The sequence below is a fragment of the Sturnus vulgaris genome, chromosome 1 (genome assembly GCF_052056855.1).
Source record: "Sturnus vulgaris isolate bStuVul1 chromosome 1, bStuVul1.hap1, whole genome shotgun sequence".
Classification (NCBI taxonomy): domain Eukaryota; kingdom Metazoa; phylum Chordata; class Aves; order Passeriformes; family Sturnidae; genus Sturnus; species Sturnus vulgaris.
Window position 1 is genome coordinate 95,941,948 of NC_142243.1, and position 24,033 is coordinate 95,965,980.

At 39.8% G+C, this 24,033-nt stretch overlaps 1 protein-coding gene across 1 annotated transcript in view; it reads left to right on the plus strand.

The window, feature by feature from the left end:
- The window catches only part of TMEFF1 (transmembrane protein with EGF like and two follistatin like domains 1), a 111,817-nt gene that overhangs the window by 78,686 nt on the left and 9,098 nt on the right, over positions 1-24,033 (plus strand). The window contains exons 5-7 of the mRNA XM_014875138.2: positions 8,128-8,224; positions 19,503-19,651; positions 20,531-20,596. Coding sequence (XP_014730624.2) covers positions 8,128-8,224; positions 19,503-19,651; positions 20,531-20,596 — 312 coding nt within the window. The remainder of the gene's footprint in view (positions 1-8,127; positions 8,225-19,502; positions 19,652-20,530; positions 20,597-24,033) is intronic.

The window sequence follows — 24,033 nt, forward strand, 5'->3', positions numbered from 1 at the left end:
CCGGGAAGCCTCTGTGCCCAATGGATTAGGTACAGTTGCTGCTCAGAAGCACAAGGGAACTTCAGCTCCCTAAAAATGCAAGGATAAGTGAGAGACAACCACCAAGCAAGCAAACATACTAGCACAGATACTCGTGCTTTCTTCCTAGGATCTGCATTACCAGATGATAATCACAGAATCAGTGTTTGCTATGTTTCTCAAACATGCAATTAGAGTGATTGTGTATGCACCAGTGATGCTTGCACACACAGAATGGATGAGCACAGCTGCTTGTGTGCATTCAGGAAGCATTGCAAGTGCTGTGCAGATGCACTGTTTGCTGGTGGATTTTTAACTTTGAAAGAAAGTACTGGGAAGGCATCCGAGTTATGCTCTTCAGTTGCTATAGCTCTGCCTGAGACAGTCTCCACTGCTGAAATTAGCTGTTGGCCTCATGTTTAGCTAAGATTTGTGCTTCTGATTCACACTGTTCTTTTTCATTTTCTGCATTTCATTGCAGAACAATCTCATTAATGATTCTGAAATTGACTTCACGCAGATTCTTCCTCCTACTCCCAAACTGTGTGATGTTAATGCATTCATTTCTATGTTAAAAAAATAAAAAAGAAAAGAAGATTTAGAAAAAAGAGAAAAATCCACAAAAGTCCTCTTCCTCAAAGATTGTTTCAGACAATATCTTGCCTTAGTAATTATTACGTACTACAAGAAAAAACACCTAGAGACCATGGAACTGCTGATTGAGGTTCTCCACAAATCATCTTTACTGTTACAAAGATATACTACATTTTAGGGAAAGAATGAAGAGTGGGAGAATTTTTTCAGTATGCCTGAATGAGATGAAGTAATATAATTTTTAAGGATGACACAATTGTCTAGTTGCCCTCTGACATTCTGAATGAGCTATTTCCATTTTCTACGCTCTGTTAGCATTGAGTTGTAATAAAATGACCCATTTTTCTAATTTCAGAAGTCTGAAACTTCAATTAGCGTAATAAAAATTGTAGTTATGAAACCAAGCAGTCGGTCACTTGTGGCAATGGGTATCCTGTGACATTTCTAAGAGGAGTATATGATGGTCAATTCAGAAATTAGAGAAATTTCAAAAATCTCCATACTCTACCATTAAGTTTCACCCTTACAGAAGGCAATGTCAGAGAGCAGAGACTCAGACTTTAAAGAGTTGCTTAGCTGGGGATATGGCTGAAGATGGTGGGATCCTTTAAATTTGCATCTAAGGCATGGGTTTCTCTCTGTATTCTCATATGAATCATCCTGCAATTTCCCTGTTCTGAAGAATAAAATTATAAAATTAGGCCCTTTGTTTAATCAATATTTTGTTAGACTTTGAGGCAGAACTCAAGAGGGAGAAGGTACAGGCTCTCTGTCAGTTGTAAATTGCAGCACTATCTGGCCTGCTGGATGTATTTCCACAACTTGTAGATTGGGGCACAAAAAATTATTCTGAAGCCATTACATGCACATCAAAAAGTAGATTGCCAGCTCACAGCTGTGGTGTTGACTTTGTGATATAGTAAGGCCTTTGCAAGAATGTGTTGAAAACCATCAGCATTTGTTACATACACCCTGAAAGAGCTAACAAATGGTAAAGGCTTTTCAAGACAGCCTCTCAGAAACAAATCACTGTCCTAGAAGAGGTAGGTTCTCTGCTTTAGTAATCAACCAACAAGGGTGAGATTTCTAAGTGTCCTACTATGCCCATAACATTAATTTTTAATTCATTTTGTTCAGTGTTTGTCTGTGTACCTGAGCAAAATGCCCTTTTGATGTTAAAAAAGTTGTAATAGTAGTTAGACAGATGGTACCCAATCATTTCAGGCTTTTAAGCTAAGGAAATAACACGCTTGCAATACATATAGCTAAGTTAATTATTATTAAAATAATTTGTTTTGAATTTCTAATCCCTCTGAAATTTAATAGCTGAAGTATCCTGTGATGAACGTCTAGCAGATTGCATTTAGTAATTAATAAATTGATATACAGTATGTGCTTTTTAGCAGGCTGCCATCTGTTCCTTCCCCTCACTGGGGACAACACTTATCCAGTAATTGTCACACAGTCAGGGTGGAATAAACACACACAATTTAGAGCCTCGAATATTTTCTATTTTAATTTGTAATAGTGCCACTGATTTGTTTTTATGTATTTTAATATGACTTGGAGAAACTTGATGGTGATTAGCACCCTGGATAGGAGGTAGCATCACATCTTTTAGCTATTCTTATAATGGTATGTGACTTAGAAAGATTTAAGTGCAAATTCCACCACGTGGCTTGTCACTGAGTATCACTTTAGCTCCAAATAACCCTATTTATTGCTGTCAAGATCCTACTCCATGAAGATAAAATTAACACTGAAGTAAAGCAAGCAAGAATTGCTGTTTATACAGCAAAGGTTCATAAAGGCAGATTTAAAGGCCTTAAATGTTCAGGCACTCTGTTGATGGACACTTATTCTAAGCAGGTTTTTCAGGGATGCTGGAGCATGCTTGGAAGGATGCTGGAGCCAGAGGCACATAAAGACAGACTCCTTTTCCTTCTTAAATCAGGATATGCAGCAAAAGAGGACAGATTTGTCTCATCTACCCTGCACTGGGCCTGCAGAAAGATGTCCGGTGTGTTCATGGAATTGTGGGACACCTCCCTTGGCATCTGGTGACTTTCACGTCCTTTGTTTTCTACCATCATCTAGACATGCTTATTTTCCCTGGTGCTTTCTCCGAAGCTGTTGCATCTTCCTTTGGAGAAAAGGGAGTTAGCTGCATTTGAAGCAGGACACTGGAGTGAATGGGAACTCGAGTTCTCTAACTGGACGTTCCTGCAGTGTGAAAGCTGATCCAGCCTTGCAATAGGGCAGCTTTTCCTACCATTATCCATGGTGTCATATGCACAGAATCAAGCCAGAAGTTCCAGTTCTCAGGCGTGTGAAATCCCTGACACCCTGCGAGGGTAGTGGTGGAAGGGAGTCTTACACTCCTCACGTCCTTCCCTTGTGAGTGTGCACCTTGTCATTGTCACAAGCTCTGGGCAAGCCAACCACCTTGGCTGGGGTGTGATTAGGGAAAAACTCCCCTCCTCCAGGCACCTCGGTCACAAGCAGACCCGGCATCCTCCAGCTAAGCCTGTAATGCCAGTTCTGGATGCAAAATCCAATTCCAAAGGCTGAAATGGCTGGTGCCTTTACTGAAGCATGCTTGAAGCAGCAGTGTGTGGTCCAGACTGGAAATGGAAAGGATCTTTCAGCTACATATAGATCTCTGCTGTACCAAGCCAGGCTTTACTTCTAAGCCAGCTGGGTGGTTGTATAAGAGAGCAGGACCTTCCACACTGCCAAATATTCCTTTTGTATACAATCCAGCAGCATGGTCAAGAGAATTCAAGACATCACTTTCCAAAATTTTGGGAGAACTAACAGTAATGTTGCACTTGCTTTAAATACATGCTTAGAGACAAAAAGAGCAGGTTTGCAGCTTTGTTTTGAATTATGTGAACAATCTCCTTTTTAACTAAGTGCGTCAATAAAGTTGCCCTAAAAGTTAATGGAATGTAGGATAAGTCACTAAGCTCTGGAGTGAATTACAGTCCTTAATGTGCAATTGTGTGGACTGTAGTATTTTGAGAAGAATTTCCAGTGCTAGCCGTACTGAGGGAATCACAGTCAGAAATCTTTTTGGGATTAGTTGATCCCATAAAATACAGTAAAAATCATTATAATCCAAAACCAGTTAGGAATTGGTTTCCAGAGAGGCTTTCCTGGACATTCTATCAAGGAACTCTATCTATACATGGCCTCTGAGGAGTTGCAGCTCCCCCCTCTTCACTGGGAACAGTGATAGATACAAATACACAGCACAGCTCCCTTTCCAAGCTGCGCCTTAGGGCAGACCAAACTTCACCTTGACACAGATGGATGCTCTTGCTTTAGGCCTGATTGAAAGCCCTCAGCAGAAACCCAACCACATTACCGTTGTAGGAGCACACAAATGAGCTGCTGAGGGAAGCAATTTACTGCTGCCCAATTCCTCTAGAGCTGCTGTCCATTGGCAGGCTCCTACCCTGCAGCTCCTAAGATATAGCTGGCCGTCTTTTGCAGAGGAATAATGACTCAAGGAGAAGGGTTAGGGAGCACAGCTCAGAGAGACAACTGGGAGTCACTGATCCTATCTTTGTGCCTTGTTTCTTTTGAAGGACAGAGCATTAATAAGGCACTGCCCTGAAACATGTAAGGAAGCTGAGAAGAGGGAAAATGAGCTTTCACTCAATATCAGATTAATATCTCAAGAACAGAATTAATCAGAATATCAACAAAACCAAAATGAAGAAATTCTTGTAGTCATCTATATGTCAATATTAGAAGCTTGAATAATAAACAAGAGGAGCCTCAATTGCTCATTTGGGAGCATATTTTGAACTAATTGTTATTGCTGAAACCTACAGGAAAGATCTGATTGATTGGAATATTAAAATTAATGCCTACAACCTATGTAGGAACAATCAAATGAGGGGAAGAAAGGAGAAGGGAGAGACAATAAGTCAAGGGATATAATGCTTATTTGGAGATGTTTACACCAGAGAAACATGCTCTCAAATATTAATGGGTTAACATATTTTAGCAGGATACAGTTGTACAGGTCTGCTACCAATTCAGGTTGAAAAACAATATTCATCTACTCTGTATTGGTGGGAAATTGTATTGTGGGGTATTGTATTGTGTTTTCTCGAAGGACTTGTCCTGGTTCCAACCAGGACAATGTTCATTTTTGCTTGGCCAGTACCCAGAAGTTATTCTGTACCACCTCACATCATTGCTGGGGGCGGGGAAGGGGAGGTTTTTCCAGAAGGAATGTCTCTTTTCTGCATGGCTGCAGTCGGGTTAGGTGCTGCTGTGTGCATTTTAGCACGTGAATCACTCTCTCTTCTATGCACTTTTATTAATATTGTTGCTGTTAGTATTAGTTTTCTTATCTCTTTGTCTCCAGTATATTTTTCTTGCCTCAACCCATGAGTTTTACTTTTTGTGCCTCCAATTTGCCACTCCATCCCACCACAGGGGCAAAGGTGAGGGGAGAGCAGAGCCAGAGAACAGCACATGATTTAGAGATTCTTGAATGGGGAGTACCATTCCTAAACCACAACAGGACATCAGTCTATATTACATGCAGTGTCTAATACTGTTACTGCTAAAACATAGTAGTGAAAAATGTTTGTGAATATTGTAGGTGACCAATATACATGAGGTCCAGAAAGTTTTGATCAAGAAAAAACCAAAAGTCACACTTTTTTAAAAACAAACCTCATTTTAAAAGGTAAAGAAAACAATTTTAGGCAGCAGGGAGGAGGAGGAAAGGAGAGAGAGAGAATTTTACATCAAATAGCATATAGAAATAATGAACAAGTAGTTGTGGACTATGATTCTGAAAATAAAAAAGGTATTGGGACATTCACAGGGAGCAGAACTAGAGCTCAAGAGGAAAGGTGTGTATATTGCACGTGCTTGTGTGTGTGTTACTTGTTTTGCCCCATTGCAAAATTGAAATGCTAATAGTGCGGTAAAAGTGCTCAGTAAAGCGTTCTGGTTGCATTTGTAGTCAAGTCAGATAGTATAAATGGGGTATGATGAAATATTTTCCATGCTAGTGGTACCGTAGAAGGATATTAAGCACCAAATGTTAAAGAAGTATTTTGTAAACAGCAGATTTGCCAGGTTTGCATCTTAAAGCTTTAAAAATGGGTGGTAAAGAATTCTCTAGGCTGTTGATGACTTTTCATCTCTTTTTCTTCAGTAGAATAATGACAAATAGTATACAAATATTTTCAGAAAAGATAAATGTGATGACTGGGATGAAACAGCTTATCACTCTGGCACCTATGAGAAGCACAGCAGTGAAATAGAAGGTAGAAAAACCAACTGAGTACAGAATTAAGTGAGGGGAAAAATATTAATGCCAGTCACTATGAGTTCATGGAAAACCTTTATTGAGAAAATTACAATTTTTAAAACTGATTTTTCTAAGAAAGGCATTTGTACAACAGAGCATTTTATTTAAGCATGCCACCGCAGAGCCATAACCTTTCTCAGTGAAATGTGATCTTTAATCCCCTAGAAGCCTAAGTAACTAGAGAGCACAGCACCCACACATTGCATATCTAACGTGAAAAAATACTGCAAATCAATAGATCATGAAATGTTAAGGAGTTGGTAGAAAATGAGTGTGTTTCTAGAGACTGTTCTTGGCCTCATGACCCCTTCCACTGGTGACCTGGGAGCAAATCAGTCAGCACTGCTTTGGTGTGGATGACAGAAAACAGGTCACTGAGCTAACAGGTTGCATAAACAGGCAGGATTTTAATGTCTGAGCACAGTTATCTGCAGCGACTCCAGGACCTAGGTAATTTTTCCTTGATGTCAGGAAAACATCTCTCCTACAGACTGTTGACCCTGAAAAGTATTCATTGGGGAATAAAGTGGATAATAAATATGATTTTCAGTGCAGAAAAATGGTCAAAAAGTAATATGATTGTTGGATGTTTAAAATGAAGAATGTCATGAATGGTATTTGGCTTTATAACAACTTTTCTGTAACAATGTGTCCAGCTCTTATACCTGTAACTCCAGAAGGTGTCAACTTGCTGGCAAGGGGCATCAAGGGTCATAAGAACAGAAAAAAGAAGTGGAAATGCCATGAATGAAAGCAGTGCCATTTGTTTAACTTATTCAAACCATAAGGGATCACTTATTAGCATGGAAAAGTGAAATCTGACACTAAAGGACACTTTAAAGTGGCAAATGCAGGCGTAGGAATGTGGCACCTGGAAAGAAGGAGAAATCAAATAAGATGTGCATTTGTAAAGATAAAAGCAGACGACCTCTACTGCAACTTGATAAGAGTGGTGATGGAATTTCTGTAGCAGGAATTTTGTTTGATAGGTATTAATCTCTGGAAAATACACAGCATGCTTTAGACAGAAGGCAGTTAGCTTGCAGGTCTCACCTGCACCATTCTTCATGGAAACACAGCCCCACAGGTCAGAGGGAGAGATTCCCTGCAGCCAAGATCCAGGGAAATTAGGAAGAGCTATTGTGGATTTCTTTTTCCTACTTGTATTTAAAGAATGTAAATTCAGCTGTTTCACTGGTGGTATTTGATTTATTGTTGCTACAGCACATAAAGCTGCTATGAGGAAAGGAATTGGAATCACTTTGATCTCTGTCCATCCGGCAGCCTTGTGCAGTCAGCTGTGCTCCACCACAGTACTGTGATACTTTCAGTGGATCTCGACTCCCTCTGCAGATTTCTGTGGTTCTTTTCCCTCCTTTCAAATACCTAGCTCTCCTTCATCATGTTGTTAAAAATCAAAAATAGGAGTGGCTAATGGTAGTGAAATAGTAAGAGTATAATCTATTTCTCTTTTACTTGGTGAAGACTTTTCATGTCCATATCAACAATAAAATTATTGTAGATGTTTTTAGGATCAGAATATTTGAGACATTGATTTTACTTTTTACATTACATAGCATTTCTACCAGATTCCTGTTAGGATGACTTTTTTCTTTTATTCCTATAGAACTAAACAAAGTAGTCTGGAAAATACACCACAGCATATATGACATATGAGCACAGTCTAAGCTCATAGTCAGGAATCAAAAAGGGGAAAAAAGCAAGCAGTAACCTTGCATAAGGATATCTGTAACTAAAGACTGTCACAGAAAATAGTATCTAAATCCCCAGTACCTTATATTCAAGGACATCTAAAGGGACAGGGTTTGTACATTATCAGTGGCAATTAAGAGTAATGGTGACTGGGATACATGTCAATGCCAGTTATGTGCCTGCTGAAGCAGGAATAAATAAAAATGACTGAAATAAGAATAAAGGAAGAGCCAATCAATGAAACATTAGTGTTTTCAGGGATGCTTTCCTATCACTGGTACAGTTCTAACAACCTCCAATTGACTGACTTTCAAAAAGGGAGCACTATTAAGGTTAATAGCTTCAGTATATGATAGCTTTATGTTGACAGTATTCCTGAAGGCAAATGGATTTAGGTAAGCAAAAACAGAGCTTAATCTGAAAGTCATGCTTTCTGGTTTTTGGTTTTTTTTTTTCAGAGTATGAAGGATCTGGGACAGAAGTTCAGAGAAAACACTCAAAATGTGGAGTTTGCAAATATAGGGCTGAGTGTGATGAAGATGCAGAGAATGTTGGGTATGTAATGTTTTCCCTAACAATATCACTGAACAAAAAGGAAAAAATGTTAAAAGTACATTATTATCTGCTCGGCTATGTTTATTCTTGTTAACTGAAGCTTTAGTGCCGTCCAGTACTAATGTGTTTGAGATGTGTCTGTAAAGAACAAACCATCTGCAGTTGTAAAGTGGTGGGAGAAAACAACAAAGAGTTGTACTGGAAAATCTTTAGCTAATATTTTTCAAACAAAGAGCCTTGATTTGTTTTATCTTGCCAACAAAACAGCTCAAAAATCAATCAGGAATGCAAAATAAATACTGATTATTCAACCCTGAGATTTTTTCTCTATGTTCTTCTGGTTCATAAAGTGTTATATATAGGTATTTCCATCCGTGCCAACCTTGGATCTAAATGTGAAGTTGAACTGGGGACTTGAGCCAGTCAGATCTTCCATACTCACTGTGACATTTGATCTCTTAGATGCACCCAAGGGGAAATGAATGAAAAATATTAATTATTGTCAAAATTCAAAATAAATTATCAAGGAAAAAGAAACTTTTAAAGACAATCCATAATGCAGAAACAGATGCACCAAATTTCCCCACTCAAGGTACTCAAGGTACTTGGTGATATTACACCCCAGCTGTCCAGGCTCTGTGTGGCTCTCAGAAAGAGCAGAGATATCACGAAGGAAAGGGATTCTTCAGACAGCTCCGTGAGGCTTTAAGGGGTTTTTAGGGAATTAAAAGAAGCCCTGTCTGCTGGTGGGGTTTTGTTTACCAACGGCCTTTGTCCTGGCAGTGGCCACCAGTAGGGAATAAGGTTTACTGGGATCTGGGCTGGTGGCAGGTACTGGGGTTGCAGCTGCAGGCACGGTGCATGAAGGTGTTTGACAGACTTGCAAGTGGTACATTTTTGTATCCACAGAGGGAACAGCATCTCAGAATAACAGTGCCTGAACATCACTAATCGGAGAAAACATCGCTCCCCCTTTTCTTGTCTTCCAGCTGGAATCCATTTAATGTTGAAATGTGTCTTAATTGCACCAGGTTTTATTACAGGATACCAACATGAAGACATCTCAGGCAGTAAAGCAGCTTAGCACTAATGTTCAAGATGTGAATTCAGGATTAAATTGTAGAATAAAAGGGAAAGCAAAGTGGTAAAATTGTTCATGAACACTAGCATGATACTTCACATTTCATAAAATGCCACAGTACTGAAGGTAGCTTGCTCTTTCCAGGATAGAGACAAATGAACTAGAGCTGTAATACTAATAATCTTTTGGAATATTGCCTTGGCCTGCTTAATTTATGACTAGAAAGATGGTATAGATTATATATATATGTGTGTGCGTGTGTGTATGTGTGTGTACTATATGCACTGAGATGTGCTTTTGGTTTTGGAAAATAAATCCTGAAGCATTCAACTTCAGTAAAAGCTTGCCTAGTCTTTCTGCACTTGTAGAGCTGGCATTCCTGCAGCTATAGTATTTATAGGAAAATTAGGATGAAGCTGAGGAAAGCTTCAGAAGATTTAATCTCTACTCATACAAAATGAAACCAGTTCCCACTTTGTGACAACAGGCAGAGAGCGCCCTTTGCCTCTAGGATTTCTTTAATAAGTCCTCATTAAAAATACTAGTGGAAACAAGAACTTTTATGTAGAAGATGCTCAAAAGTTAGAAAATATTCCCATGTAGGTTATTTGCAATTTATTGGATAATGTTTTTCACTTCTATACAGGAATTTAATATACCTTTTTTTCCCCAGTGCCTTTAAAACAGGCTTCAGTGAGATTCACTGTTTAGCCATAGATAAATCAGGGTCTGATAATGCAGATTGCACAGATTCACAAGGTTGATTTTGACAAGTCACATAGCAAGTCACAAACTTGCTAAAGTAGAATATAGGAGTTGGTATATTTTTTTCGTAGAATCAAAAGAGTTATTTACCTGGCAGAAATGAGATGGGATTGAAGTTTTCTGTTTGGGAAACTTTAGTAGACCGCCCCTTATAACTGCTTTTAACATCTAATTTTTATTCTCTTTCCTGCTGTGTTTCAGTGTGGGTTTTAACATCATAAAATGATTTCATGACATATAAAGTTATTGGCAACACAAATAGCTTTCATTATGTATAAGCATTGCTAGTCTGAATCATTTAATTCATATTTTCAATAGGTTACAAACACTATCAGCCCTAATTCTAGAAAATCACAAAGCATGCTAATTTCCTAAAAATATTCTCCTTTGATTTTCCTTTTTAACATATAAGAATGGCCACTGGAACTTTTTTGGATAGTGTGGTAATGTCTACTGAACCAGAAAGAAAAAGTACATTCAGTTCCATTCATGTAGGTTTATTAGGCCTGGGCAGGTCTTGCTTCTATCTTGTGATGTTAAAACACTTAATAGAGTGATCCATGAGGTAACAGAAGACATTTAAAGAAAATTTTGCTCCATTATAGTAACTAGATGAGTAACTGTCCGCTAATGTTAAGTAGATAATCTCAAGCCATATTTATGATACAAACAGTAAACACACAATTATTAATTTTTTCAGCCTCTTTTCCAAGCTGTGCAATCTGAGACTTTACAAACACCAGCTCCTTCTGCTCCAACTGCTCTTGAGAAGCAAAATAGTATCTGTACTCCTCATTTATCAATAAGGAAATTAATTTATGGGTAAAAAGTTTGGTGAATTAGTGGGAAGGGTGCCACACATGCCACCACATGTTGAATGGTTTGAGGTAATTGAGGTGGAATTAATGAAGCATCCCAGGACCTGCCAAGAGGCCAGGCACAATAGCCTAGGGAGCAGAATAGGCAAATTTTCTCCCAATAATGGAAACATCTTGCTAAAGACTGTTTTATTCCCTGCAGAATGTGGTTTGTATTTTGGGTCTGGAAAGCTGTGGGATCCTGTGCAAAAAATGGTGGCACCTGATGCTTTCAGTGAAAACTGCAGAGTGGCCCTTACAGCAGAGAAGCAGAAGCAAGACCATTTGTCACTTCCTGATTTTTTAGAGTTGAACTTGCAGGTTCTTAGAGTTGTCTAAGCAGGTCCTTTCTTCTCAGAGGTGCACAGTGATATTGTGAGGGCCAATAGACACATGTCAAAGCATGGTAAATTTTGGGTTGTCATGATGGAGAATGTTTCTACCACGAGGGTGGTTGGACACTCCAGCACCATGTCTGGCATTTCCATCCATGGAGATGGTCTGAACTTGATGAGACACAACCTTGGGACTGACTTCGAGCAGGGGCTGAGACTAGATGATCTCTACACATCTTTTAAGCCTAGATTAAACTGTGAATCTGTGTAATTACTGAATTTTGGTGCATTTTAATAGCAAATTTAAAGAAGATCGGTTGTAAAGAGCTATGTGCCGTATTACAAATTAGTGATGTTAATTTTTTGTTGCTCTTAAATTGTATTTTCCCCTTTGGAAAAGTTACAGATTCTTACTCTTCATGCTTGGTGTTAAAGCATTATGGCTATCTCTTGATCAAAAATGGTACATATGCTTTTATTGCACTATATCACAGGTAGTTTGAAGAAATCAGGTTTTGCACAGGATTTTAGATCTGTATCTTCATTTTGTGTGATTTCACAGAAACATTATATGTCTAAACCAGGAGTGGTAACAATGCATAATAAACTGAATGCAAAAGCATAAGCAACTTTATAATTTCCACTGCCTCTATGAAAAATTTCAGCGTTGATTCTAGGTGGAGTGGTTGAGACACAGAAATAGAGCCTGAGGAGAGGGTTGTAATAAACAGCACACTTGGAAAATTTGCATTCAACCATATGCAAATCAATACATTATTTCTTCATCTAAACTCAGAAAGGAATCAGGTTGAGGAAGCATCAAAGAAATATATTTCTCCATATTTTTCTTCCCTTTTCATACAGCTTGTAAGTATTTTAAAGAGTTGTTAGTTTGTGGTCAATCTTTTCAAGGGCATAGAAAATCACTTGTGGACGAAATAGTCTTAAATTGCATAAACACATAACATATCATTTGCCTGAACAGTGATTTTCTGTAGGTCTGAGTGAGGTAACAGAATGCAAATAACAGGATTCACATGGATTGGGTGGGACTTTCTTCCCATTTAGTGACAAAACTGAAACAGGCTGTATATATCATGGGAAAAGCTGCTGCCTGACACCATTCAGTGAGTGTCTGCCTTTCTCCTCTGACCATCAAATGTGTCTCTGGCCAGAAGCTTTCTCCTCTTTGTTGAAAATACAACATATTATGCATAGTGGTGCAAAATGTGACCACAAGAGGTTGGCAGACTTATACTCTTGTGTGAGAAAGTGACCACAAGCCCAAAACATAGGTAGTATGAATGTGGTTGTATGTGTTCTGCTGGAATTTTGAATTAGAAATGCAGTTGTGTTGAGAAGTGGACACGGAGGGGGCAGCACAAAGTTTGGGACCATCTAGAGCTGATGGGGTAAATTTTGTAGGTCATCATCACAAATATATATGGTTTGCTCTTGATATACCCTGAGGTATCCAGACTTTTTCTTAGCACACACTGAGATTTTCAGTTCTACTGGCTGTTCATGAGATAAACAGGTTATCCCATCAGAACACAACTGAAAGATAGGATCTCTAGAGGGTCTGGGCTCCTGCCCTGTACTGCAATCAGGGATAATTTCCTCATGTGAGCTCAAGGACTTCTCCAGGAGAGCTCTGACTATCTCCATGAAGGAAGATTTCACAGCTGGGCATATCTGCTGAAGGGCTGAGCTTCTCTCGCTTTGGAATAACTTCCTTATGCTCAATCAGAATTTCTTTCCTTGCGACTTGCTACTCTTATCTTTCACTCTTCTTCGTGTACCTCTGAGAAGAGCCTCAGTCTCAGCTTCTCCATAACCCCTCTTGGGGTGTTGGTGACAGCAGACACGTCCTTAGCCTTCTCTTCTCCAGGCTGAAGAATGTCCCCAGCCATTCCTCACCCTCCATCCCTCCACCCATCTCAGCATCTCGCCACTGCAGCCTCTCCGGTTTCTCAGACTATTTGCTGTTCCTGGGGGCATCCCAAAACAGAACAGAGTGCTTCACGTGGGACCTCATGAGTGCTAAAAGGAGGACAGGAGTCACTTCCCTTGCTCTGCTGGTGACCCTCCTGCAATGCAGCCCCTGCAGCCCTCTGCTCCCCTGGCACCTCAGGTCCTTTTCTGAAGAGCTGTTTCCCTGCTGCTCCACCCACAATCTGTCCCGTGGCAGTGTGGCACATGTCCTGTCATCTTCAGATCTTGGGAGGTTCCTCCATCTTGTCAAGGCCCCACTTGAGTTGTTATCTTTTTTTTTCTTTTTTTGATAAGAAAATCATTACTTTAAAATAGCCTCACTGTAAAAATTCAAATTTATCATGTTCTCAGTTTTACCTATTTTTTTAACAGACGAAATATGGAAATGAGATTCTGAGCACATTCAATCTTTTTTTTTAATAAGTGTACTATGCTGTCAGAGATATGTTTTGACTTATAATGTAGATTTTCAAGAAAGATTGACAGCTGATCCTCAAGTAGACCTTTTGAGATTAACATTTTATGAGATTTACTTTGGCAAGCAAAGGTGCCACAGCAATATATAGATTCAATTGGCCTATAATTTACATAGTGTCTGTTTTCACAAAGGCCAAACCAGAATTTCAGAAGTCTTAGTATTAACAGTTAGAAATGCCAGTGTGGACATTTCAAAGTCCTAGTCTTTATCTTTTCTATATAATTTGTCCTCCAGGGAAAGATTTGGCCTGTTTGAAGTCTGGCATGCAAGTTTATACTTACTCCTTTGAGCACTTTTTCACTCATTTGCCAACTTCTTTTTTAAATTAACATTTTAGGGTATGATATTGTATGTAGGTATTCATAAGGAAGGATATCTAAATCCTGTGTAAATGCAATTCACAGCTTTCTGATACAACAGGAAAAAAAATCCTAAGTATTTGTGTGCAAAACAAACCATTCAGACATTAGAGAAAATCAACCTAAACAAGGGGTTTAAGATTGTGTCGTGGGATTATTAATCCTGAAAATCTAGGTGCAGGATATTCTGATATGAGAGGAATAGCATAATGGTTTTTTCACTATATTGGCTATTAAGAAATTGAATAGATCCTAGATGGGTAATAATCCAGGTTTGGTTTTCTAATGATCTTTGCAGCAGTATGTGCCAAGTCTGAAGGTTCCTATTATTTGAGGGAGGAGGGAGGGTTGGGCTGCTTTTGAGAGAGCAAACATCAGTTCACCATGAATGAGAAGCTCACTGCAGTAAAGACTAAATTTCTTCAGTGGTCAGAGAGAGCCATGCCATGAAATAGGGAATGTAGGAAAAGGGACGTCTGGAAAATAGCTGAAGTTTATGGTTTTCAAAGGGTGTTCTGGATTCCTGGTCAGAAGTAAAGACAGAGTGTTAAAGCCAGGCACAAAGAAGCTTTGTAGAATTGAATTCTACTTCTCTTGTGCTATAAAGGGATTTTAAAAAACATAACAAAAATCTGATGAAGATTCAACTCTAGTCAAATAGGTAGAAAAATCACTTTGAAATCCAGATTTTCTTAGTTCGAGTTTCATCTGGGAAGAACTGCACACAAGGGAGGAAGCATCAAATGAAAGGTAATCCTTCATTTAGCATGGTTATATTCTTAACTGCAATTGCAACACCCCTGCTATTTCAATTCACCTAAATTTATTCCATCAAGCATACCCTTATCCATCTGTGTGAATTTCAAACACTTTGTTTTACTCTAGTGTTTCCATTTTACATTTGTAAGCAGATGTGCCAATGAATTGGTGAGTACCTGAGAATGCTCACTGCTGTCAGCTACTGGGAAGGGATAGCAAGCAGCGTTCCCTGTGAGGCCAGGCCAGAAAAATATATAGTCCTAGGTGGGCATAAATGCAGCAGCCTGATCCTTTGGTTGGAAAGCCAGTCTCTCCCAGTAGCCTAGCCCACTCCACAAGTCAGTCATGCTTTTCCTTTCCTTTTGTTTCCTCTCTTTTCTTTGAACCTACCAGGGTTTTTAAGCACACAGAACTTCCAACAGACCACGTACACCTTGAAGGCTGAAAACAAAAGGGAGCCTTGAAATGTGTTCTGATCTCTGGGGATCTAATTAATTTACTAATAGCAGCAAGTGCTCTTACAGCCTGAGCTTGTCACTTCATTTTACTAAGCACGTTTGCTTTGTTACACCTAGTAGCCCCTAAAAAATGAGTTGTGCATCTTCATTTCTTGCTTATTAAAACCACCCAAAAAATCTGTTTGGTTTAATTATATCACTTTGTACTTTCTTGAAATTCAAATGCTTTTCTGTTTAACTAATGGTGTTAATGAATGACATGTATGCAACTTCTAAAAGCACATTTTCACAGCAAGCTGGTGCCTTTTTTCCTAAGGTGTCAGCTCTCTGATGACAGGTGACAAAATTCAGGGATTTTTTCTGTATATCCTAGTATATCAAGAAAACATCTGAATATATCCTGTTGACTTTCCTGGGCTAAGTGAGAGAAATGATCTGCTGAGGACATTTAAGCAGGAACCTCCTCCAGCCAGACATCAATTTGGAGCATTAACTACCTGTTTAAATCCTTTTGGTTAAAACCAATAGGTGAAGAAAATGTTAGTAGGGCTCTCACTCCTTTTATTCCAATGTGGCTTTTGCAGCAAGCTTTTCCAGCAAAAATTTGAAGCATTCATTCACTTCTTTCTCATATGAAGCATCAAGCACATTCAAGATGTCCTTAGTACACAATTCTGTTAAGTGACTTTACCTTAAGTGACTAACTCTTTTCTTCTGAATTTTGCATTTAAGTTTCACTCTCTTCCTGGGTGCCTATTGTGCTTCTCCCATGTGTCCCTGCTTCCCCTTCACGATCTTAAGATTTTCCTGCCCTGCCTTTGTGAGCAGCTCTCTGCCTTGTCCTTATGCTCTCTCTGTGCTCTCTTCTCAGCAGGAGAGACTTCAAGGAGCAGATTACAACATGGGACTGCAATTTTGTGTTCAGTTTCAGTCTTAGCTGTGAAGGAAAACAATGCTTGGTGCCTCTTACAGATTCTCCTGCTTGCAAAGTCGTCTAATAATATTTTTGCCCTTTGAGATACCATTTTTAGCTCACTCTCACAGTCTACCGTGTCTTCTCACGTACTTTGTGTGCTTCTTGTATGGTCTGTGGTATGGTTCAGACCCATGGCCTCTTCTTGGTAGCCTTGAGCTTTGACTTCTGCCTGGCTTTGGCTCCCACACTGGCTGGTGGGGTAAGAAAGCAGTTGGATTTCCTGTCATCTCCATACCAAGGTATTATCTGCCCTCTGTAGCTCTCTGACATCAGGATATAACATATTTTCAGTATTTCATAGTGGATTTTTTTGTCAGATCTTCCAATGCTTTCCTGAGCTGCTCTTCTGATTCAGTCTGTGGTGGTCTAGTCCCCACACAGGGACTCAGGCTCCAGTTTCAAAGTGTTTGATGAGCAACATCAGAGCAGCAACTTGTTCTCCCACGGTTTTACCTTCCTACACAAACACCAAGTGGTTAAAAACAACATTCTTTTCATGTTTTCTCTCAAGAGCAGCACTCCCCACCTGTCACTGCTCTCATCTCACGATTTGGCACTTCCTGCAGTCCTGACTGTGTATTTGGTCTAGTGGACACAGTCTATGAGCAAGGATAAATTCACTGCACCCTCTGCAGACTCTCTGACGAGTGCAGGTTTCTAACATGTGCTCCTGACTCCATCTCTGCCATCCTACTGCATTTGTGGAGGCCCTTTTCCCTTCAGACCACTGCACTCGAGCCATGTCCTCTCCTTAACTCTTCCTCTTTCAGCCCTCTGAAAGGCTTCAGAGGTTTATGTTGGAATGAGTTTCAATTTTTTTAAAAGTACATCAGTTCAGTTCAACTGCTCATTACTCCACAGTGTACTTAAACCAACTTTTTACATGTCAGACAGCTCTGCCAAGTGACCAATGATTAACTGGCCAGGGGAAGGCTGGAAGCTGGAAGGACCACTTGGCATCATGGTCATAGCAAAGAAGCAGCTAATGGCATCAAGCAGATAATCAGATACATGTGAAGGGGGGGTCAACATGTTACATTTCTGTACATTGAGGAGGTGGTTAGAGATAAGACTGAGACTGTTGATCAGAAAACCGGGGTCAGGAACACACAAGCGCCCCTAAAGCAAGCATGTGACAATTCGGAAAAAGTAAGCATTTGATATTAGTTGTTAAATCTAAACACAGTAAAGCATATGGAAATATAAGCAGTTTCCAAGCAGTTTCAACTCTAGCCTGTAATGTCACCATGAAGAAGAAAAAGATATTTTCAAAACTCACCTTATTTGCCACCAGGAATGACAAAATCCAGCCATAATCATGATGCTACAAACTGGTAGCATCAGATGGTGACTACAGGCAGATTTAAGGGAGAGAAAAGGTATCTGTCTGCACACAGCCAGTGTCATACAAATGAGGACCAGCTCTCTGCTAGTTTGTGTTGATAAATATGCATGACTGCTGAGCCATGAGCCTTTTATTTGTATGTAGTAAACCCAAATAAACCCCTGATTACTCCTAACATCATGTGGGAGCAGGTAAACAAAATAGTATTTCCTTCCTGGTTCTTTCTAAGGTTTACAACCATTACCATTTTAGTAAGAAAGATTATCATATGTTCATCATATTGATATTTAGAGGCTTCATTAGTACTTGAAAGTAGGTCCCTAAGATGTGTAGAGACTCATTACTGGGGCAGTTTTTCACTGTCAGTAGGTGCACTTAAAACCCTGTTTGCACTAGAGATGTTCTGTCTAGCAACAATTTGAAGTTCACAGGCATGGAAAATTACCTGCAAAATTAGCATATTTAAATTAAGCAACAAAAGGTTCTCATGGAAGAAGAGGAAAAGAGAAAAGTATGCTGGCCATCTTCAGTGTTTCTGTAGCATGGAATTTAGTTCTGCTGCAGGTTTGTTACTAGCTTGCTTGAGGCATACATTAGTCTGCTTAACAGTTTAATTTTATCTGCAGTAGTGGGAAAGAACATAAAAAAACTGGTAAGTTGGTAGCTTGGATATTTTTCCCCATCCTGTGACTTACAAGAGTGGAGCAAGATTAAGCTAGTGGTTACTCCTGGCAGTCAGACCTTGTGCCCCCAGTAGAGCTTTCTGCCAAGGACAGGATCTTGTGCCCACTGCCAACTTCTCAGAAGTTGCAGAGTGGCTTTCTCACACTCATGTCATCAGGAGGAACTTGACTGAGAGCTGGACACAGTGCCCACCTTGTCCTCCCCCTCATTCTGCAGCCACACTCCTTACTTTCCCCATCCCAAAGGTGGAGATGAACTTGCAGAGCAATGTGAAGCATGCACAGAAACCTTCATTCAAAAATAGAAGTTCGGTTAGAAAGCAGGATAATGAATAAAATAATCAGGGGGTGTGAGGCACGGAAAGTTGCAAAGTTTTCCTATGTCATTCACATATGTAAAATTTCTGGACTTCTTTCTGGGGCTACGAAGTATCCAAGCATGAGCAGTCATAGCCCTGTCTGAGTCTCTGGCTGTCCTACCTCTTTGTAGTTAGGAACCAGCACCACACTAGGTCTTCATTTTTCCCACTTTCATTTTACAATCCCTAGTTGCAAATTGTGTGGAAAATGATTCAACCAAAATGTTAATGGGATGCAATATGAAATAATTCAGATTGCAAAATCCTGTTTTAAATGCAACATAAAAGACCTATTATTAACTTTCAAAGGTATGAATGAAAGTCTTGCTGAAATGACACAAGATATTAACCAATATTAACCAAGCTTATTGAGTTTATACAGCCTTTGAACTAGAACTCTTTCTATTACCTAACAGAAAAGGGAGTCCTTTTTGTTTTCCCTACCAAGGATCCAGATGCTGAAAAAATTAGAATGTTTTTCTGGTTTTGTTCACACTAGAGAATAAACACTACGAACTGGTATATTAATGTAGTAAATCTCCCTAGTAATGTGTTATCACTTTTCAGGTATATTCTATGAGATTGATACCAGAGTAAAACTACAAGAAACATTAATACACTTTTGAAAAGCACACTGAAGAATGTATTCACAATTTTGTACATTCTGCTTGGAAGCCTGAGATGCCAATGACTTCTTCAGCATCCTCATGCAGCACGCTCTCCCCTCCTGGCATTGGTGCATGGGCTAGTGTTTACCTAGGACTTAACATGACTTAATTTTTGTTTGCTGGATGTCAATTTTGTTTTGCTGTATGCTTCAATTAACAGGTGTGTATGTAACATAGACTGCAGTGGATACAGTTTTAATCCTGTATGTGCTTCTGATGGAAGTTCCTATAACAATCCCTGCTTTGTCAGAGAGGCATCATGTCTGAGGCAAGAGCAGATTGACATCAGACACCTTGGGCACTGCTCAGGTAGGATTAATTTTGGTTTTCTGGTAAATGTAAATTCTGACATAACTGGCATTGGTAGACTTTCCTTTTTCCATTTCTGGTCAGAAGTCACTGATGCAGTTATCAGTGAACTCATCACCTGCAACTTTGAATTCCTCACACTACACACATAGTGCTGTGTTTACATTGCCTTTCTTTGGCTGCTGTTACCTGGAATGACAGGAAAAGCTTTTAGGAAAATCTAGGCAATAATCCAACCGTTCTTACATGAGGGGGTGGTAGGAGAACAGAAGGAATAAAGGTGTGTGGGAAATCTTCCCTCTTGTTGCTGTGGACTGTAAAATGTGCTTCCAATGTGAGTTGGGTTGGGCCCTTACTACACAAACATTGATCCAATATTCTTAAAGGTCTTTTCCAACCAAAGTGATTCTATAATTTGCTTTTCCAGTGTTGGAATGGTCCACTGAAGCCCTCTGTCTACTGCCTTGTAGCTAATCCTGTCCATAATCCTTCAGTTTTGGGGGCTTCTATTTAGTACTTTCTCATGGGAATAACAGCTTTCTACCAGCTTTTTTGCCAGTTACATTTATATCTGTAACTTGGGCAGTTCCAACACCAAAACAGACTGTCACCAAAATAATCTAGGTCCATACCACAGAAAAGTTTTTAGTTCAAAACCTAAAGCTTGAGGTGTGCCATGTGTTGGTCTGGACACTGGGGTTACTGAGTAGGTGTGATACCAACCTGGTTGTGTGAGAGGAGCAATGTGGGAGTGTGTCCAGCTTTACTGCAATTTAAAATAGTTCTTTGAATATTATTCTGGCTTATCAGTGATGCACACATAGTGGTCTGGAAAATAGCATTTCCTAATAAGTAACCATGCATGTATTTATCACCTAGAAACAGATGACACAAATGCAGTTGGAAAGAAAGATGATGGCATGCAGTACCGACCAGAAGTGAAAGGTACAGTGCAGACTTTGTGCTTTTTGGTCATGGCTTCACAAGATGAGAAAATAGAGCATGCAAGTCTCTTCTAGTCTGCCTTACAGCTCTGATTCCTGTAACTGAGACACACCTGTGAACAGCTTCTTTCTTGCAGTGTACTGCAAGGCTTGCAGGAAGATGTGCATGATTTGTAAGTTTTGCCTGCTGTATTCCTCAAGGATGCCCAGCTGTACCCTGTGCAGTGGCCACAGGATTGAACTCTCTCCAAGTGCTGTGAAAATTACTTTACTGCAAGACACCAAGCTGTGACATTCCTGATGAAATTACATAGCACAAGCCTCCCTGCCATGATCCCATCTTTTCTGATAACTTCTGGGGAAAATGGATGATTCTGTATTTGTTAGGTTGTTTCAAAATATTTTTAATAAACTAATATGCTGAATCACATTGGTTGAAAATGTTTCACCTACCTTTTAGTAACCTTTAATGCCTCAACTTTTTCTTCATCCCTGCTAGTCAGATGATCATACACACCGAATATCACTCCAATGCTTTCTTTAGACCTCCTGTTGCTGGTAACACACTTGAAAAAGCCCTTCCTGTTATCTTACACAACACTGGCCACATTCAGTTCTAAATGAGCTTTGGCCTTTTGTGTCTTCTCCCTGCACATATGAACCACAGCTCTGTACTCTTCCTGTGAAGCCTGACCTTGCTTCCAGTGGCCATACAAATTCTCTTCCTCTTGAGCTCCACAAAGAGCTCCCTGTTCAGTCAAGCTGGTCTTCCACCCCACTTGCTTGACTTACAATGCAGTGGAATTGTCTGCTCCTGTGCTTCTAAGGGCACCTCTTAAAACCTGACCAGCACTCATGGAACCCCTCCAAAGCAGATTGCCAGGGTACTCTGCTAAAGAGCTCCATTAATAGCTTAAAGGATTTTTCTACTGGAATCCAGGGTAGCAATGCTGGTGTCCTTTTTTCTCATTGCACTGAAAGCTCAACCATTAAACTCAACCATTTCATGATCACTGTGGCCAAGACAGACACCTAAAATTACACCCCTCATGAGCTCTCTATTCACAAATAGCAAGCCTAGGAGAGCTTGGTTCACTGAGTACCTCTGACAAGAAGTTATTATCTCCTGCAAATGTCAAGAATGTCCTGTTCATCACAGCAGTATTATATTCCCAGGTGGTGTGTGGGAAGTTAAAGATCTCCCATAAGGACAAGGGCTAGCAATCCAGAAATTTCTCATAATTGCTTATAGAATAAGTCATCAGTGCTCACATCCCGGCTGGGCACTCAGTAGTAGACATCCACTACCACATTTCCCTGTTTTCTATCCCTCTAGCCCTCACCCAGAGGCTCTCAACCACATCAGCACTAACTGTAAGTGCTGTAAAATCACCCCTCCCTTACATACAGTATGATACCTTCAACTTGTCTGCCCTGCCTGTTGCTCCTGAGCAGCCTGTAGCCCTCCACCTCAACACTCCACTTGTGGGACTCATTTTACCAATTCATGCCAATGCCAGTGACAGCTGTGGGAGCTGACCAGTGCTGATAGTTCATCCTGTCTGCTTCTCATACTGTGTGTGTTGGTGTTCAAGCATTTTGAATGTGTTCCTGAACTCTCCATGCTCCCAGGAGCAGTGCAAATGCTCCCGCTAGCACTTGCTACCCTCAGGTGATGCCATGTGACTTACCTACCACAATGGTGTTAGAATCCCTTTCACCCATCAATTCTGGTTTAAAGCCCTCTCCATCCTGCCAGCTTATGCCCAAAAAGTCATTTTTACCCTTCAGGACAGGTTGGTTCCATCAGGTTCTAGCATACCTTGTATCTTCCACAACTTAAAACCCCAAAGTTCTGGTGAAAACACCAGTCCCAGAGCAAGATATTGACATCCTCGGCTCACCTGTTTGTTTCAAGTTTCCCCTCATTATTGGGAGGAGTGAAGGGAATCACTGTCTGTGTTCCCAAATTTTTTTAGCATTGTCCCTTGGGCTTCTGAAATCTCATTGATTGACCTAAGATTTTTGTTGCTACATGATCATTAGTAGCCATGTGAAAGAGCAGGAATGAATAGTAGTCTGAAGATTGCAATAACCTCTTCAGTCTTGTGATGACATCTCTAATTCAGGTCCCAGGGAGGAAGAAAACTTCCCTGAAAAGAGAATCCAGTCTGCAAATGGATGCTTATATTTTGCACAGGAAGGAATCACAAATGAACATAATTCACTACTCTTTCTCCTCAGTGCTGGTCTTAATGTGGGTTTTGTTGCAAGGGGTAGGTACCTCCTCTGTTAGCTCTGGTATTCAGTTTTTTCTGTCATTATACTTGTTTTGCACTCCCATGGCTTCACTGAGGAAAGCCATCCCACCATGGCTTTCAACATTCCTTGTGTTCTTAGTGAAAAGTCATTCAGTGCCAAAAAGCTTCATATATTTTCTCTTTTCACAAATTCTCTTATTTTCGCTGCATATGATGTACCAGTTGGAGTGATTTAATGTCAATTTTCACTTACATTATGATCGTATAAAAGGCACAAAATGCAATATACATCTTATTATGTAATGTAATGAAACACCACTTTCAGTTCCTATTCCAAAGAGGTAACAGCCTTTTATTCATTGCATGTAAATTGCCCTTTAAATCTAGTTAGTGGAAAAACCATTGTATATAATTATTATTATTAATGTGTATGGCTTTTGCAGTCTCACATTCAGCAAATGATGTGCATGAAGAGAGTATGCTTCACGAAAAAGATTGTTTTGAATTTTTTTTAATATAGGACTCAGGTCTCTTCAGATAGTGAGACCCTGAAGTGAACTTCTTTGAATTGTTTTTTTTTCATCCAGGATAAGAGAACAGTCCACACTCCTACCTGTTTGCTTTTGCTTTCAGTTCCTGTGAGTTACTCTTTTTAAACTCTGCTCTCTGAATGGATAACATCTTTCAGTCTCTAGAACTGTGACCGTCTCTTCCTGCAGTGCAAGTGGCTACCTAAGTTCCATCAGAAAGGTCTCTCTTCTCCGATTCATCTAGCTTGGTGGTTTTGTTGCACCAAGATGAGCATCAGGGTTTAATTTTTATGCATGACTCTTCCTTCTGGTGAAGTATTTGAACTCCTATATCCAGTCACTCTTTCAAGGCTCCTACACCAGTTATATCTTTTACTTTGAAGCTCAGAAACAGTCTAGCAGATCTCTCAGATTAAAAATGGATTCCTGTCAAAAGGGGGGTAAATGTCTATTTTACACTAGAAATCACCTCCTGCATTTAACATCTTCTTGCTTAATATAAGTTCTGCCTCTGACCTGTGTGTGGCTGTCTGGCCACTTTTCAGGGGACGCACCTTTCAGTTTTCCACTGGGCCTCACAGTCTGTATCAGTGTATGTATTAAAACCAGATATGGTGCAACTCTCTGAACATACTAATATTACTGTC